This window comes from Lates calcarifer, linkage group LG8 (genome assembly GCF_001640805.2).
Source record: "Lates calcarifer isolate ASB-BC8 linkage group LG8, TLL_Latcal_v3, whole genome shotgun sequence".
Taxonomy (NCBI): domain Eukaryota; kingdom Metazoa; phylum Chordata; class Actinopteri; family Centropomidae; genus Lates; species Lates calcarifer.
In genome coordinates, this window is record NC_066840.1 from 6,507,854 (window position 1) to 6,522,261 (window position 14,408).

The window sequence follows — 14,408 nt, forward strand, 5'->3', positions numbered from 1 at the left end:
CATGCAGGAGTCAGTGTTTGCATATGACAGTGCCACTTGACCTCCCAGAATCTAAACTGTTTGCCCTTGCTAAAGATTCAAAAAAAGGGAGGCTCTCAACTTTTTTTTGACACTTTTTTGGTGCTTTCTCTTCTTGGCCTGGAGTGATTTTTAATGACAGTTGCTCAATATTCAGAGATTTGCTCCATCTAAGCACAGATGAATCTTCGTGGAGTCCTTGTGTCAGTATCCAGTTCTCAGAGTTGACTTATGGAAATCTGTCTCATTACTTCTGCCTTCGTACGGTTCAAACTCTCACATAAAAACATAATGATCCAAGCTGTTTCTGTTGTCTGCTGCGTCAGTCAACGATTTTTTTGATGTTCTAAGTCTCCTCAGTTTCCATGCTCAGAAAGTCGGGGATAATTATGGGAGTAAAAAGGCTCACTATCAGAGCAGATTAACAACATCTCACTAGGCTGAACTCTTCACTCCCTTTTATCTCCTCAAACGCAGTAGAAGAGAAGACGAGTTACGCAACTCCCACCTTAGGGACTCAGCCGACTTTCCACCCAACTTCTGTCTGTCTCTGTATGTCTAGGGCGTCTACTAGTCCTCTGCTATTTGATGTGCGTGTTTGAAGCAGCCACTGCGACCGGGGCGAGAAGGATGTGCCTGTTGTTCACAGCTCTTGCCGCTTTGCTCTGTTCCCTCGAGGAACAAGTTTCAAAGCGTGGCAAAGTTGGACCTTTCCTGGTTCTACATTTAACACCTTCTCAAATCGCAGTGCCAAGGTGCTGGATAGCTTTCCTCCCACCTTTCTCTTTTATCATTCCTCCAAAGACTGTCCTTTCATTAGCTGTGTTTTGAAAGACCTGCCCTCTCTCTACCATCATTTAACTAGACTGTATCCTTTGACGGAAATGAACATCTGCTTCAGATAATTTTTTGGCAGGGCCCAAAAGCCACTTAAATACACATGAACCCTAATGTCATGTTCTATGTCATACTTAAAAGAATATTTGATCATGTCAGCATGATGAAATGTTATACATCAAACACACTAAAAAGATTTTTACTGTCAACTCATTAGAATCAGCTTTTATGCCCTTCGTGGAAAACAAATGAACAAGTTGAACTTTGAGTTAATTAGTCTCTGACAGTTCTGGGTAAAATTTCCACATGAAATATTCTTGCTCTGGATTACCGACTTGTTTCTGTCTCAAATGACCACATATAGCGTATACTGAGAGACCACTAACTGAATCAGTGGTCAGGAGAAACCAAAACTAAATCCTCAGTCTATCAGAATGGAAATGTATACTGTAAAAAGTAATTTATACAACACTATATGTGAAGGGGTTTCAACCTTGTCATATCTCTACTCAACAGCACATCAGTCATTAATTTAGCATTTATGACAATATTCATGTTTTTATCATCTCCTTAAGGAGACTTGGCTCCCTCTGTTGTCCTGGATCAAAACTGAATCCAATCAGATTTGTACAGACAAGCAACATTATCAGATATACTAATACTGACGGGAGCTGTCTCTACTTGAATGTAATATTTAAGCTGCTTTGTTGGGTGCTGTTTGATATTTCAGAGCTGTTCATATTGCATTTTTATATCTGTAATGTTTGGATAAGATTACATATTAATCTCAGCAAGGGGACAGATTGCAAGTTTATTGCATTTTCCTCTTTCAAATGTCATGTATCTGCATGCCACTGTGCAAAACAGAATAGAAATTTGATTTTTAAACATTTCTCTCAGACAGTCATGTATAATCTTGCTGGTATTTCTTCCAAAGATTGTTAGTGGAGCATATTTGTTGGTAGTGGACAGTTTCCTATGAAAAATATATATAAACAAGACAATCATCACAAGTTCTACGTATCAAAAAGTATCCAACCCTCACAGTACTTGCAGTAAAAAGTGAGGAAAGATACAGTAGAAAACAAATACAGATACAGATACAGAGACTACACATGTCATATGTGGAGGACCAAAAATAAAATCTAGAAATGTAACATGATTTTAGAGCTTCAGGAGCGCATAGTAGGGCTGTTAGAAGTGACAGCTCTATCAATCTGAAGACTTTTTGGCTTCAAAAGTTCTTGAGGTTATAGTAAAAGGTGAGAATGCAGCTGGTGAACATATTTAAATTTAACACTGCAATGACAGCTGAAAGGAGAATGTGAAACATTTTTAGAAATCACATTATCCCTGCTCCTAGGACAGTTCAGCTGATACTCTGATGTACATGCACCTCTATTTCCTGAAGCTAAAAAATTGGAGAACTTACCCCAGAGAGGTACTGAACTTAAAGATATCATATCTGCCACAGTTCCATACACAATGAATGGGCATTGAGTCTGTCCTTTTATTAAAAAAAATTCTTGCCCCCCACAGTTGCAGTTTGTGATTGTAAAGTCAAGGTTAGTATTAGAAAATGTACTTTTTAGTGCAACAGTTCAAATAGGAAATAGAAGAACTAAAAAAATCAATGTACCCTAAGATTCCTGATTCCAGTTAACGTTAAATTAAACCAGAGAGCCAAAGAGGTGATAACACAGACAGCCCTGCATCCTCAAAGCCTGACAATTGAGTTATCATTTTAGATAAAATTATACAGCATGTCACCTCTCATCTAAATTTGGCCCACCCTCAGATAGGCACACTAAAATTACAAAAGAACAGCTGCTGCACATGACAAGAGATGAGTCAAAACCTAGGCAATAAAACAAAGCTGTAACAGAAGACAAAAGACTAAGCTTTTCTCACAAGAATTACATCCATGATATATTAAAATTCATAACACAGAAGCTATGTATAAATAATAGTTTTTTATAAATTGATATTTTCTGAGGGGGTCTAATCAGTCAGTATTGACACGCTACTTTATTATCTGTATGTTTACAGAGCATACAAAGCTACACTGAAAGTAAAAGTACAGAATTAGCACCACCACAGCATGCTCTTACTATATATATATATATATATATATATATATATATATATATAAGAATCATAATGTCCATACGTCAGATAAGCACAGTAGAGTTGATATCACATCACAGAAAAGCTTAATTTCAGAGCATAAATGACATATAACTACAGTAATGAAGTAAAAAACTGTACTAAAGGTATGTTTTAGACTGTATGTTTTTATTATTCTATTTTGTAAAAATTCCTAACAAATATAGTTGTTTTTTTTATGATTTGTAAGGAAAGGGATAGACAGACTGCGTTTTTCTCACGAGTCTTTACTTGTGCACAGAGCCTCACCTTAAACACACCAGTAGTGGTCACTAATAAGCCTGGAAGTCCTCTAATCTACACTATGTGATCGGAACGTGACATATGGTGCCTGTCAGCCTGAGAACAGTGCCAGTCAGGTCACCACACAGCAGGGGTTGAAATGGGTATCACCCTCAGTGACTGCCTTCTCAACTTTATCCCAACTCTGCTGCACACTCCACACTCAGTTAAATGACTTAGTGCCAATCAGGAGCAGATCAACATGCTGACAGGTCAGGGTGTTAATGAGAGTACTTTGGCGTTTTCCGCTGAGGCTGACAAAGGCCAGGTGGACATGGGGAGTTATAAAGGGGAAAGGTAGCCAAGTGGAGATGTTCTCTGTACCTGTATAGTCCTACAGGCCCAGTCCCTAGGCCCTTTTCATCTGTAACTACAAGCTGCTCTGCTGCACTGAGGCCTCAAACACAGGTAAGCACGTTTCTCTCCATTCCCTCGTGATTTCAACTTTTTAAATTTATGTGTATAATAACCAGGATGAAAGTAAAGAGTAGCACAAGCAGGGATCTATAATTCAACCAATCTACTGTGCCAAGGAGCCTGGCGTACAGCCAAGAGGGATAGAGGAGTGGCAGGCCAGATAGAGCACTCTGCCAATGTTGTAATGCCTGGCACAGGTGCATTGTTAAAGACACTGTTAAAATGATTCATTTTCAATCCAATAATCTGCCGTACACTATAAGATGTCCACAAAAGTTCTATATAGCTTCTAAATTACTGCTAAATATGTTTTTCACCTTGAAACAGGAGCTGAACTTCAAACCCGGGAGAATATCCATCACAAATGGGATTTCACTAATAACACTGAAAACAATTCTGTAATCTCGGACAGATCATTCCCAGTATTGAGCATCATAGCTGCTAAGATGGACAGCGAGGTGGGGACTGACCTTGAGGATACCCCGACAGTATCCACAATGCTGATTTTGAGACATAGACCGTCTTTCTAGCTTGTAACAGATGGTGCTAAGATAAAGTAAGGCTCACGTGGGGATAAAAGTAAAGCAAAAGTAAATCAAAATTAAATCATTTTTCAATTTACTTCTATAAGAGCTGTGTGGAAATAACATTAAACATAACTTGGATGGATGGAAGATCTCTAAAATGCTGTTTGTAAATATGAACTATGAAATCAGAGGTAGCATAGTTTTGGGGTAGACACAGACAGAACATTAAAGTAGTATCATTACCACATCACCTTAAGTGAAGATCAGCTTAATGAACACCAAGGTCATCAAGATGTAACTGTGAACTCGACCCTTTTCTTAATTTATAATCTCGTCTACTTAGGCTTGTGCAAATTTGTAAGATTTGGAGACTTTGAGTCAGATATCATCCAATGACTTTTCTACAGACCTTGTTTCACTGAGGCGTTTCATCCTGGCCTTTGATTTCCAATGAAAGAATGAATTATTCAGTTTTCGGCTCACTTCAAAGCCCTTATTTTGAGTTGGGGTATTGCTGCGTGCCTTCTGTGTTGTCTCTGTGCTATTATACTCTCAAGGCCTGGAGCTATTTCAGAGGAACACTGCAAAACATCTATATCTAGAAATATTAAAACAAAGTGGTCTTGTAATGCCTGAGTGTCATCAAGAAAGGTCTGATCAAATTTGAACATCGCTTCATTCTTTAGCTTTAAACCACTCGGTCCAGCGGTATTAAGTATTAATGGATGGCTTTAGTCTAACTCTTTGTCTTTGAAACCTAACATGATAAAAATTTGACCAGATGTGCGCTATTCTGTGTGAACTTCTCTTTTTTTTGCTTGCCCAAGAGGTCTCCCTCCTATGGCCAGGGTACCATGGGCAGTGTCAATGATGCTACTGCTGATGCTCTACTCCCACGGGGTGTCCTCGGCCCCCGCCCAGCACCTCTGCGGCTCCCACCTGGTGGACGCCCTCTACTTTGTATGTGGAGAGCGGGGCTTTTTCTACAGTCCAAACCGACCCCACAAGAGGGATCTGGAACATCTGCTCGGTAAGGCAGTGTTAACTCTGGGAATGGTTGTGACTTCTTTTGTTTGACTTGCGTAAAGTTCTAATTGTCCCCTTGATGGAGGGAGTTCAGAAAAGAACGGCATGACATTGCCCCCAGACCCCAGGCTGACTTTGTTTCTCTGCAGTCTCTGCCCACCATGTTCAAAAGATCAGACTCAGCCTAATGAGAATGCCAATTTAGACGCTAGCTGGAGAAAAAATGTTTAGGGACAGCAGGAAAACTTTACTGAACTAAATCTATGGGTTTGTTCAAACCATCATTAGTGTGCAAGGCTCTCTCTGGCCTCTTTTGAATTCAGTGGTATAGCCAGGCTTCTGGTTTCATATTGTTGCTTTCAACAATCCATGATGTGACAAATCCAATAAACACAAATCTTATGAAATCCCCAATTTCCCCATTAAGTTATTCCCAAAATGCATTATTTGGATCTTCTGCCTCAAACATTTGTTTGATGTTTTGAAGTTAACTTTAGAGGTGTAAGCTATGATATGCCTCTGTTGGTGCTCCATCATATCTCCTCTTGAAGTAGACACTAACAAGACTAAATGGATTGGGGAGATCAGATTACGTAGTCATTAAATCTCCATTAAAGTGTGAAGAGTCTAAATGGTAGTTTGAGGAATTGGAGGTTTGCGCAACAGCAGTAGGATTTAACACAGCTATGGAAACTTTCTCCACTTCAAAGGGTTCCTGTCTAAAAGGGCCAGACAGGAGCAGCGGCTGTGGAAGGCTCTGTCTGGCCGTGAAGAGCCCAAGGTGAAGAGAGGCATCGTGGAGCAGTGCTGCCATAAGCCATGCAGCATTTACCACCTGGAGGGCTACTGCGACTGACTTGCCACCTCACAACTAGCACCACTCATAGCCTGTAAAAAGGTCCCGAAGTCAATTTCTGGCCCGATACTTGCTGGCTATGTCTTATCAACTGAAGGAAATAAAGCTTCATGACCCATAACCCAAGGCTCCTCTCTGCAGAGATGTGAATTTGTGTTCTTTGTGGCTGGTATACAGTGTGGATGAAACATGGGCTGCAATGGCCTTTTGCTTAGCTCCAACCTGTGGCTGCAGTCCTACAGTGCACTCTACTGGCAGAGGACAGACATGACTGAGAAGATCCGAGCAACAGAGGCTTAGTTCATATCATTTTTATGTAAATAACTCTCAGTAACACTTTTGTTTAAGAGGAGAGTTAAAATCTGTCTTTATTTACAAAGATGAAAGGTTTAAAAAGAGCTATTCCATATAAAATGGTCACTAGATCTGTTGCCCTAAGAGTTGCTGAGAAAGGTACAAAGGTTAAATTTCAAAATACATTTTAGAGTTAAAAGCATCTTGCATTTTTATGCCAACTACACTTCTGTGCTCTGAATAAGACTTGCATCCACCTATTTCTATATGTCCTCATTATTTTCACACACTGCTCATGTACACACACATTTCTTTTAAAAATTAAAACAGATAACTCTGCAGGCTCTTTATGTAACAATTGGCACAAAGGGCAGTAAAGCATCAGCATGTGGGAACACATTTAATACTTGTTAGACCAAACCTTAGAAATTTAGTTGTCAGTTCTGGTTTAATAGAGGAGCTCCATTACATGTAATGATTCCCTGTTGAAACAATCAAAGAATTAGGCTTCCACACAGACAAGGTGACAATCATCAACAAAAATGTTATCACCGTTTAACATTCAAGGTGCTGAGGTGAGAGGTCAGTTTACTGCTTGCCTTGTTTAAGAGGTTCTGTTGCTTCGGTTTGCCTGTTCTCCTTGTCGTGTTGGAAAGCTTTGCTGGGATCGAATCTGCGGCGAGGAGCACCGGGGAGCTTTGACTTCAGCTGCTCCAGATCACTCTTCTGCCGGCTCACCTGGGAGCGAAGCTTAGACACCTCCTACACACACAAGCATGTACACACAGAGCCAGGAAAAAGGGGGATGAAGTACAGGCACTTGAGGTTGAGACAAAAAGGTGTGTGTGGTTTGGAAAGCAGACAGAGATGCTCTCGTGTTTTACCTGTTTCAGGGAGATGTTCTCATCTTTTAGTTTCATCACGTGCTTGATCTTCTGCTTCTGGTTTTGGTGGCCCAGCAGGCGAGCATACGCGTCAGCCAGCTTATTTAACTCCTCCTGGTTTGCCCCATTCTCATTGAGCAGTGCATTTCGCTCTGCTGCAAATGCATTGAGCTGTTCCTGTGAGCACACACCAACATGAACATTGAAGAGGGTTTAACTTACCCATTCCTTGAACTTAAAACCTTCACAAATTGATTGTTTTAGTCACCTGCTGGGCAACACAATAAACTGTAAACACAGCACTGACATCCAGTATGTTCACCAGCTAGCTGCTAAGTTTGTCTGTCTGCTGTTTGATGCTGAGCATACAATGTACTATAAGTTTATCAGATACTAAAATGATCCTTAAAGCTGAGCAGACACAGATGGTTTCATCACAGAGTGAAACCTTTCATATTACATGTTTTTCCATTGATTAGTGCACCTTTAATGAGAGATGTTCCAGGCTATCCAGAGATTTCACATTTTACTTCATGTGGAAATGACTGACCTGGAAGGGCCTGACTTTAGCAAACAGTTCCTCATATTGTGTCTTCCAGTGTTCTATCTCTGAACTTGGGGAGCTTTGAAGAAAGGAATGACAAGTTAAATTTTGTTGTTGTTAAAAATAAACATAAATTTAAAAAAGAAAAAAAAAGAAAAAAGAAAACCCCCAAATTTCATACACATTCAAAAAAAAAAAAAAAAAAAAAAAAAAAAAAAAAAAAAAATATCTCACTCACCTCTTCTCTTGTGCTTCTGTTATTTGTCTTTGGAGTTCCTGTCGCTGCTCCTCCATCTCCCACTGCAGTGTAACCTTCTCCTGAGTCAATACTTCTACCTGCTCCTGCAGAACCCATCTGTCTTGTCGTTGTTCAGCCAGCTCACGCTGCAAGGCCTGTGTTTTCTCCTCCATAAGGTCTAATTGGCCCTGGAGGCTTACACACTCTTGTTCAACATCATCTAGATGAGACTGAAGCCGATTTCTGTCCTGCTCTGCCATGTTTGCTTGATTTTCAAGAGATAGCTTAGACTGATCTTTGCGTTCTACCTGAGATAGAAGATTCTTCTTTTCCTCTTCTACTCTTTCGAGCTCGGCCTGTAGTCTGAGCACTTCTGACCTGACCTCTTGATGGTCTTTTCTTTCAACCTCCAGTGCTCCCCTTTCCTCTTGAAGGACTGCCTGAAGTTTAACTCTCTCTTGTCTTTCTTGTTGGAGTTGTTCCAATGCTTCCCCTTTTTCCAGTTTGACCTCCTCTAGTAGTTTCTGTGCCTTTTCTTTCTCATTTTGGAGCTGAGTAACACTCTGACCTCTCTGTTCCTCTAGTTGCCCCACAGCCTCTTCTTTCTCCTTTGTCAGTAGCTGTAGCTCCTGCTGTAGCTGACTAATCAGGCCAGTGTGGTTTGCCTCCATGGCCTTCATCTCCTCATCTTTCTGTGCAAGGCAAGTCTGCACCTCCAGCAACATTCTGTCAAGTCAAGGAAAATGAAAACATAAAAAAGGTGGAAAAGTGACAGTTATTTCAACACAGACTGAAAGGGAATTTCAAGCATACCTTGCATTCTCCTCCCTGGCTTTTGCTTCAGCTAACTGTCTCTCCTGGTACTCCTCTAAGCCCTCCTTCGCTCTCTTGATCTCCTCCTCTTTCTGTTTAACCACTTTGTCCATTTCCTCCTTCATCTGCTGGGTCACTCTCTCCACCTCCTCCTCCAGCTCTTTCCGTCTCTCCTCCGCTCCCTTCAGAGCCTTTTTAGTGCTGAAAGTAAAAGCAGTCCTGTGAGGATTACACATTGACAGAATCTTAAGCTAAATGCCAACACAAATCACACTGATGTTCCAGAAATACTTGAAGAAATAGTGAAACTTAAGAGCTCACCTCTCCAGCTCTGTGACAATGTCTCCCATCTTGCTCAGTGAGTTTGTGTGTGCTTCTTGGAGTTCTCTCATGGCTGCTAAATGCTCTTCTTTCAAGGCTGCCACATCACTGCTCTCACTAGAAGTGACAACCACACATTGTTGATGTGTTAAAGCAGGTATCTTTACTTTTATGCCCTAAAACACATAGTTCACAATGTCACAGAAGTGATACAAGCTTCATCATCATACTGCTATTTTACATCTTTTTATTTAGTTCTTTTCCAATAGTTCATTGAGAGGAAGTGAATCTGCAGCTATTTTGATAATCAATTATTGGTCTACATAATTTTACAAGCAACAATGCCAAACAGGTTTTGGACTGTTGGTTGGACCAAACAAGACATTTGAAGGCATCATTCTGACCTCTGATAAATAGTGATGGGCATTTCTCACTACTTTACTGCATTCCATAGACTAAACCAGAACTTCCTAGCCATGTACCCCAGGGGGTACCGTCTGCACCTACCGGGGGGTACAAGGAAAGCTCAACTAATAAAGTAAACAAAATTTGGTTTTAAAAAATATTTACCCACATATTTGTGTTAATGAGTAAAATGCAGCCAAACAGGATTAAAAATGATGTGATCTAATATTTTTATAAACCAGTGAGCTGCCAATAAATTTGCATCTGTACCACATGTAGCAACTCATAATGAGTGCTGGGTGATAAGTACTTAGCAAGCAAGCAGTTGAAATCAATAAATAGACAGCTGAAGTAATTGGCAACAGATGAACAATTAAAACTGTAAGCTAAAAGGTAAAAAAAAAAAACAGCAGCTGACATACTTAGCTAACAGTAACAGATTCACAGTTTAAATAGTTTGCTCAAAGTAGTGGTTAATCGTCCAGCTTCTGCCACTCCAAGCAGTAGTAGTACGAATACAAATACTAACAATTAAGTGTATGAAATGTATCAGTATCCACCTATAATTAATGGTGTTATATAACATATTTTAGGCAGGTGGTGTCAGGGAGGGGATACTTGAGCTCATCTGACAGGGTTGTAGGGGTGTATCACACAAAAAAGGATGGGAACTACTTGATTACACAACTAATAAAATTATCTGGCACATTCAGTTATGAAATCACTGTTAGTTGCAACCCTAGTTGCAAGTTGTATATCAAAAGACTGCCAACCTTTGTTCAAATTTAGCACAAGGTCTTTCTCGAGTGTCAAGACTACTATTTTTTCTCACCATTATTTTCTCACCTGTCTAATAAAAGCAAAAACCATGTTCCTCTCCAAGTACGCTGATTTGCCTCATATTCCAAAGACGAGGCAGTGAGGTGACTTGCAAACTTGAAATGGTTTAGAAACAGAAATAGACAGTGACCCACACTGTCTGACTCAAACCTGTGATGGACTGGCAACCTGTCAATTATTTCTCTCGCCTTTACACTCAGTGTATGCTGGAACATGTTCCCATCTGCCTTTGATTCTAAATAGCAACACAGGCTGTGACAACAAATCTAAAATAGGTGTTGTTTTGCAAGAGTAGCGAGCAGGATATCTTTAATGTAAGTATGACTTTCAGACTCCATCTTGGTTCTTGTGTTGACAGTGTTTGGACAAGCAAGTTTCACCTTTTTGCTTTCTTATCTATAAACACTTCTTATCGGTGTATTTGGCCTTTGCATGCTCACCTCTCCAGCAGCGCTCTGGTATCACTCAGTTGTCTCTCCAGCTCACTGTTTTCCTCCTGGAGCCGCTGGAGGGCCTCCTGACTCTTCTCCGCCTCCTCCAGCCTCCTCTGATCCTGCTCCTCCATGACAGCGAGCTCTCCCAGCACTTCCTCCATCTCCTCCTTCAACTGTCTCAACCGCTCCTCGGATTCCTCCCTCTCCTGCTCCACAAGCACAGACAGGGAGTCTACAAGTGCCTGAAGATAATAGGAAAGGGTACTGTAAGTTACATCTTAAAGTGTCACTGTGTTAATCTGAACAGAATGTGCTGTGTAAGAGAAAACGTTTGTGTAACCTTTTCTTTTGTTAGTTCCTCAGTAAGAGCAGCGTGTTCTTGCTGGAACTGAATATGTCTCTTTTTCTCTTCTCTTTTAACCTCCTTCAGCAAGTTGACCTCTGTCTTTAACTCCTGCACTCTCCTCAGCCCCTCTTCCTGTGTCTTGCCTAAAAGCCAAAAAAACAAATACATATATATATCATGCAACTACCAATTAATTATTGCAATTTAAACTACTACAATAACAGGATCTTGGTGAACATACTTCTCTCTTCCTCAGAGAAAAGACAGCGCTGTTCAAGATGTGCCACTCTCTCATCCAGCTCCTTCTCTGTCCGTCTGAGCACCTCCCTTAGCCTGGCAAGCTCCGCCTCCTGCTGCCGAACTGTTGCTTGAGAGTCATGAACTTCCTGCTTGGCCAGCTTCAGTTGTTCCTCCATGTCATTCACTGACTTTTGTCCAGACTTCAGCTCCAGCTCTTGGATCTCCAACCTCTTCTGCGCTTTGCACAGAGCATCCTTTGACACCTGCAGCTCCTGCTGGAATTTCTGTTCCTCTTCCTCTTTATGTCTCAGCAGATCTTGAATGGTTTCTAGCTCAGCTGTGCACTGCTCTAGTTTGGTTTCTAGTTGCCTGTGGAGAATTGACAGATGAGTGCCATGGTGTGCATTTGAGATCTAACTTGCTTTGAGGAACTGTTAGGTGTTTGCTTACATTACTGTCTCCTGCTGAGAACCTGCAACAGTGATCTCCTGTGTCTTTTCTTGAAGCTTCAAGCGGAGATCCTACAAACATACAAAGATAAAGCAAGTGTTTCACAAAAAGATCAAACAAAGACATTCTGAATGATTTGCTCATATAAGCTTTTATTTTTAACCTGTATCTGGTCATTGGCTGTGTCCAGGTATCCTTGCAAGGCTCTGATCTCCTCTCTCAGTTCCCGTATCACAGCTGGAAAACAATGCAGTATTGTGGGTAGCAGTAAACAAGCAAGTCCAAAAACACAAGCAGGGGTTGTATTACCTGTAACCTTTATGTTATTTGTACATCAGGGGCAATACTAGGGACATACGTGCATCTTTATGTGCAGAAAACACAATTGGAAATCTGGTAACTAGACCATAGATCAACATGAACAAAGTATAGAATAAATAAACAAATAAAAATCATGCCATACACAGAACTCACCATGTAACCTGGCATTCTCATTCTCCAGCTCTTCGTTCTGAACTTTTGTGACTTGATGGAGGTCCTCTATAAAAAGATAAAAGCCCCGATTAGTTAATCAACACATGCTGGCAAACATTTGTCTCCCTGGTAGTACTATATGTACATAAATCTTACCCAAGTCTTTGTTCCTGTCCTTTAGAGCTGTGACAGTAGCCCTGGCAGCTTGGAGGTCAGTTTCTAGCACCTTCAGCTGGCCTTCGGTGTCCATCTGAAGGACACTTAACTCCTGGGCACAAATGCATACATACTATATATCAGCACAGACTAATACATCTTAAAATGTGCTCCTACACAGGTACTTATATTTAGCTGTGAATAAAATCACAAATATAGGATTTTACTGAATAATGGAAGGAGTACATGTTAAGAAGTCATACCTTGTTTTTAACATCCAAAGTGTTCCTGGCCTCCATCAGTTCCATTGTTAGTGAATTGATTCTCTTTTTTGTAGTGTCAGCAGAAACCTTAAAACATGTACTCAGTCAACACTCTTAACACAGTACTGGTAGGGAAAAAAAAAGTTTTAGCACGTAAGACAGGTATAATCCAGAGAGGATTTCTAAATACACTAATGCATCAAAACCAAACACACCTTGTTTTTAAGGAACTCGTTGACTTTCTTGAGCTCAGCCCGCTGCCTTTCAAGTGTGGTAACACTGGCAGCAAGGCCTGTCTTCTCCCTGACCGCAGCCAGCAGCTTGGCCTCCACCTTCTTCAGTTCCTCTTCCAGGGCTAGCAACCGACGGTCCTGCTCCCCTCGCTGCTGAACCAGGGACCTTATCTGTAAGAACGCAAAGCCAAATGTTTGACCCCCACACATCAGAAACAATGACATTGTAAACATCTGTATCAGGACCAATTATTACAGGAAAAGACATATCAATAACTTTTTGTGGTTAACCAATGACTCAGAATGAAGTGTACCTCCTTCTCTAAGAGTTTCTGCTGTTTCCTCTCCAAGGTCATGCCATTCTTCTCTTTCTTTACGCTTGATCCTTCAACCTAAGTTTTACCAAAACATAAAGCGGAATATTTTTGTGACAGAGGCAGCTGTAGGACAAGCAGGTCTATTCACTGTAGAGCCATATGAGTGTTGTTATTTCATGCTGAAGTAGCGGAAAACTTACAAGACCATCAACAGACAAAGTCCTACGGACAGGTGACACCAGCATATTTCTGGAAGGCGATGGTGGTGGCAGAGGAGCCCCAGCGGCTGGAGACACAAGTAATGGAAGTAAGTGGCGCAAAACATTGTCTTACGTAACGTTATTTCTTGACTTCTTTCCTTATCGCATTGTGCTTATTAGTTTTACCCACCTGCTTTAATTGGTCTGAATCGATCGGATTTGTCGAAGGACGCGGCTCCCTTCAGGTCCCCAGGTTTAATTTCATAGGAGCCCGGTGGAGGGGCACAACCTTCGTCCAAAGGCACAATATCAGCTAAGTTAGCGCTAAGCAAACAGTGATGCCACTTCTTTGATAGTTATGTCAAACTTACGTTGGCTCGCTTTGTTTTTACTTTTACTACTACTTTACTCCATTAACTTAAGTGAACCTGACAGGATACAAAAGACAAAGTCTATCGTATGCTGCCTGCGTAACGTATGTGAGCTAACATAAGCTACTTACCGTTGAACAACTATAATCTGCTGACATGCAACTAGCCACCAGGTTTCTGACGTTACTTACCTACGTGCTCATTGAACCTTTTCAAGGGTGCTCTTGAAAAAGACATTTCTAAGCCGGTGTATGTAACTAACTTTGAATTTTAAGCCGTATCGACAAGGCTGCAGCGCAGCTCCCGGTGACACACAACAACAAGCGCTTCACCGCTGAAATTTCAAAATAACGTCATACGTACGTTTACGTACGTGTGGCCAATAGGCATCCAGTCTTGGATGACGACGCCCATCCCTTTTATACAGTGTATACCTACGCAGCATAATGTCTTTCT

General features: G+C 41.0%; 2 protein-coding genes across 2 annotated transcripts; one reads left to right on the forward strand and one right to left on the reverse strand.

Moving 5' to 3' along the window:
• The first annotated feature begins 3,092 nt into the window (after nucleotides 1–3,092).
• On the forward strand, nucleotides 3,093–6,710 carry LOC108882783 (insulin-like). The gene is made up of 2 exons (XM_018675477.2): nucleotides 3,093–5,277; nucleotides 5,984–6,710. The coding sequence occupies exons 1-2, from the start codon at nucleotides 5,088–5,090 to the stop codon at nucleotides 6,127–6,129; spliced, it is 336 nt and encodes a 111-aa protein (XP_018530993.1). The 5' UTR covers nucleotides 3,093–5,087; the 3' UTR covers nucleotides 6,130–6,710.
• A 142-nt stretch (nucleotides 6,711–6,852) lies between these two features.
• hmmr (hyaluronan-mediated motility receptor (RHAMM)) lies at nucleotides 6,853–14,305 on the reverse strand. Its single transcript, XM_018675476.2, has 20 exons — nucleotides 14,144–14,305; nucleotides 13,772–13,870; nucleotides 13,582–13,667; nucleotides 13,379–13,456; nucleotides 13,047–13,235; nucleotides 12,832–12,918; nucleotides 12,569–12,680; nucleotides 12,413–12,478; nucleotides 12,102–12,175; nucleotides 11,939–12,009; nucleotides 11,490–11,857; nucleotides 11,243–11,391; nucleotides 10,909–11,144; nucleotides 9,224–9,340; nucleotides 8,903–9,103; nucleotides 8,090–8,815; nucleotides 7,858–7,930; nucleotides 7,308–7,484; nucleotides 7,023–7,185; nucleotides 6,853–6,905 (listed from the first exon to the last, which is right to left on the reverse strand). Exons 1-20 carry the CDS (start codon nucleotides 14,187–14,189, stop codon nucleotides 6,889–6,891), a joined length of 3,135 nt encoding a protein of 1,044 aa, XP_018530992.1. The 5' UTR covers nucleotides 14,190–14,305; the 3' UTR covers nucleotides 6,853–6,888.
• Between the last annotated feature and the right edge of the window lie 103 nt (nucleotides 14,306–14,408).

What these genes read in the sequence shown, in the direction of transcription:
- hmmr (XM_018675476.2), bottom strand. Translation starts at nt 14,189, where the DNA reads ATGTCTTTTTCAAGAGCACCCTTGAAAAGGTTCAATGAGCACGTAG. An exon ending in TTTCTCTGAGGAAGAGAGAA is followed by an intron (nt 11,392 to 11,489) that starts GTATGTTCACCA and finishes TTTGGCTTTTAG; the next exon opens with GCAAGACACAGGAAGAGGGG. An exon ending in ATTGTCACAGAGCTGGAGAG is followed by an intron (nt 9,104 to 9,223) that starts GTGAGCTCTTAA and finishes TTTTACTTTCAG; the next exon opens with CACTAAAAAGGCTCTGAAGG.
- LOC108882783 (XM_018675477.2), top strand. Translation starts at nt 5,088, where the DNA reads ATGGCCAGGGTACCATGGGCAGTGTCAATGATGCTACTGCTGATGCTC. An exon ending in GGATCTGGAACATCTGCTCG is followed by an intron (nt 5,278 to 5,983) that starts GTAAGGCAGTGT and finishes TCCACTTCAAAG; the next exon opens with GGTTCCTGTCTAAAAGGGCC.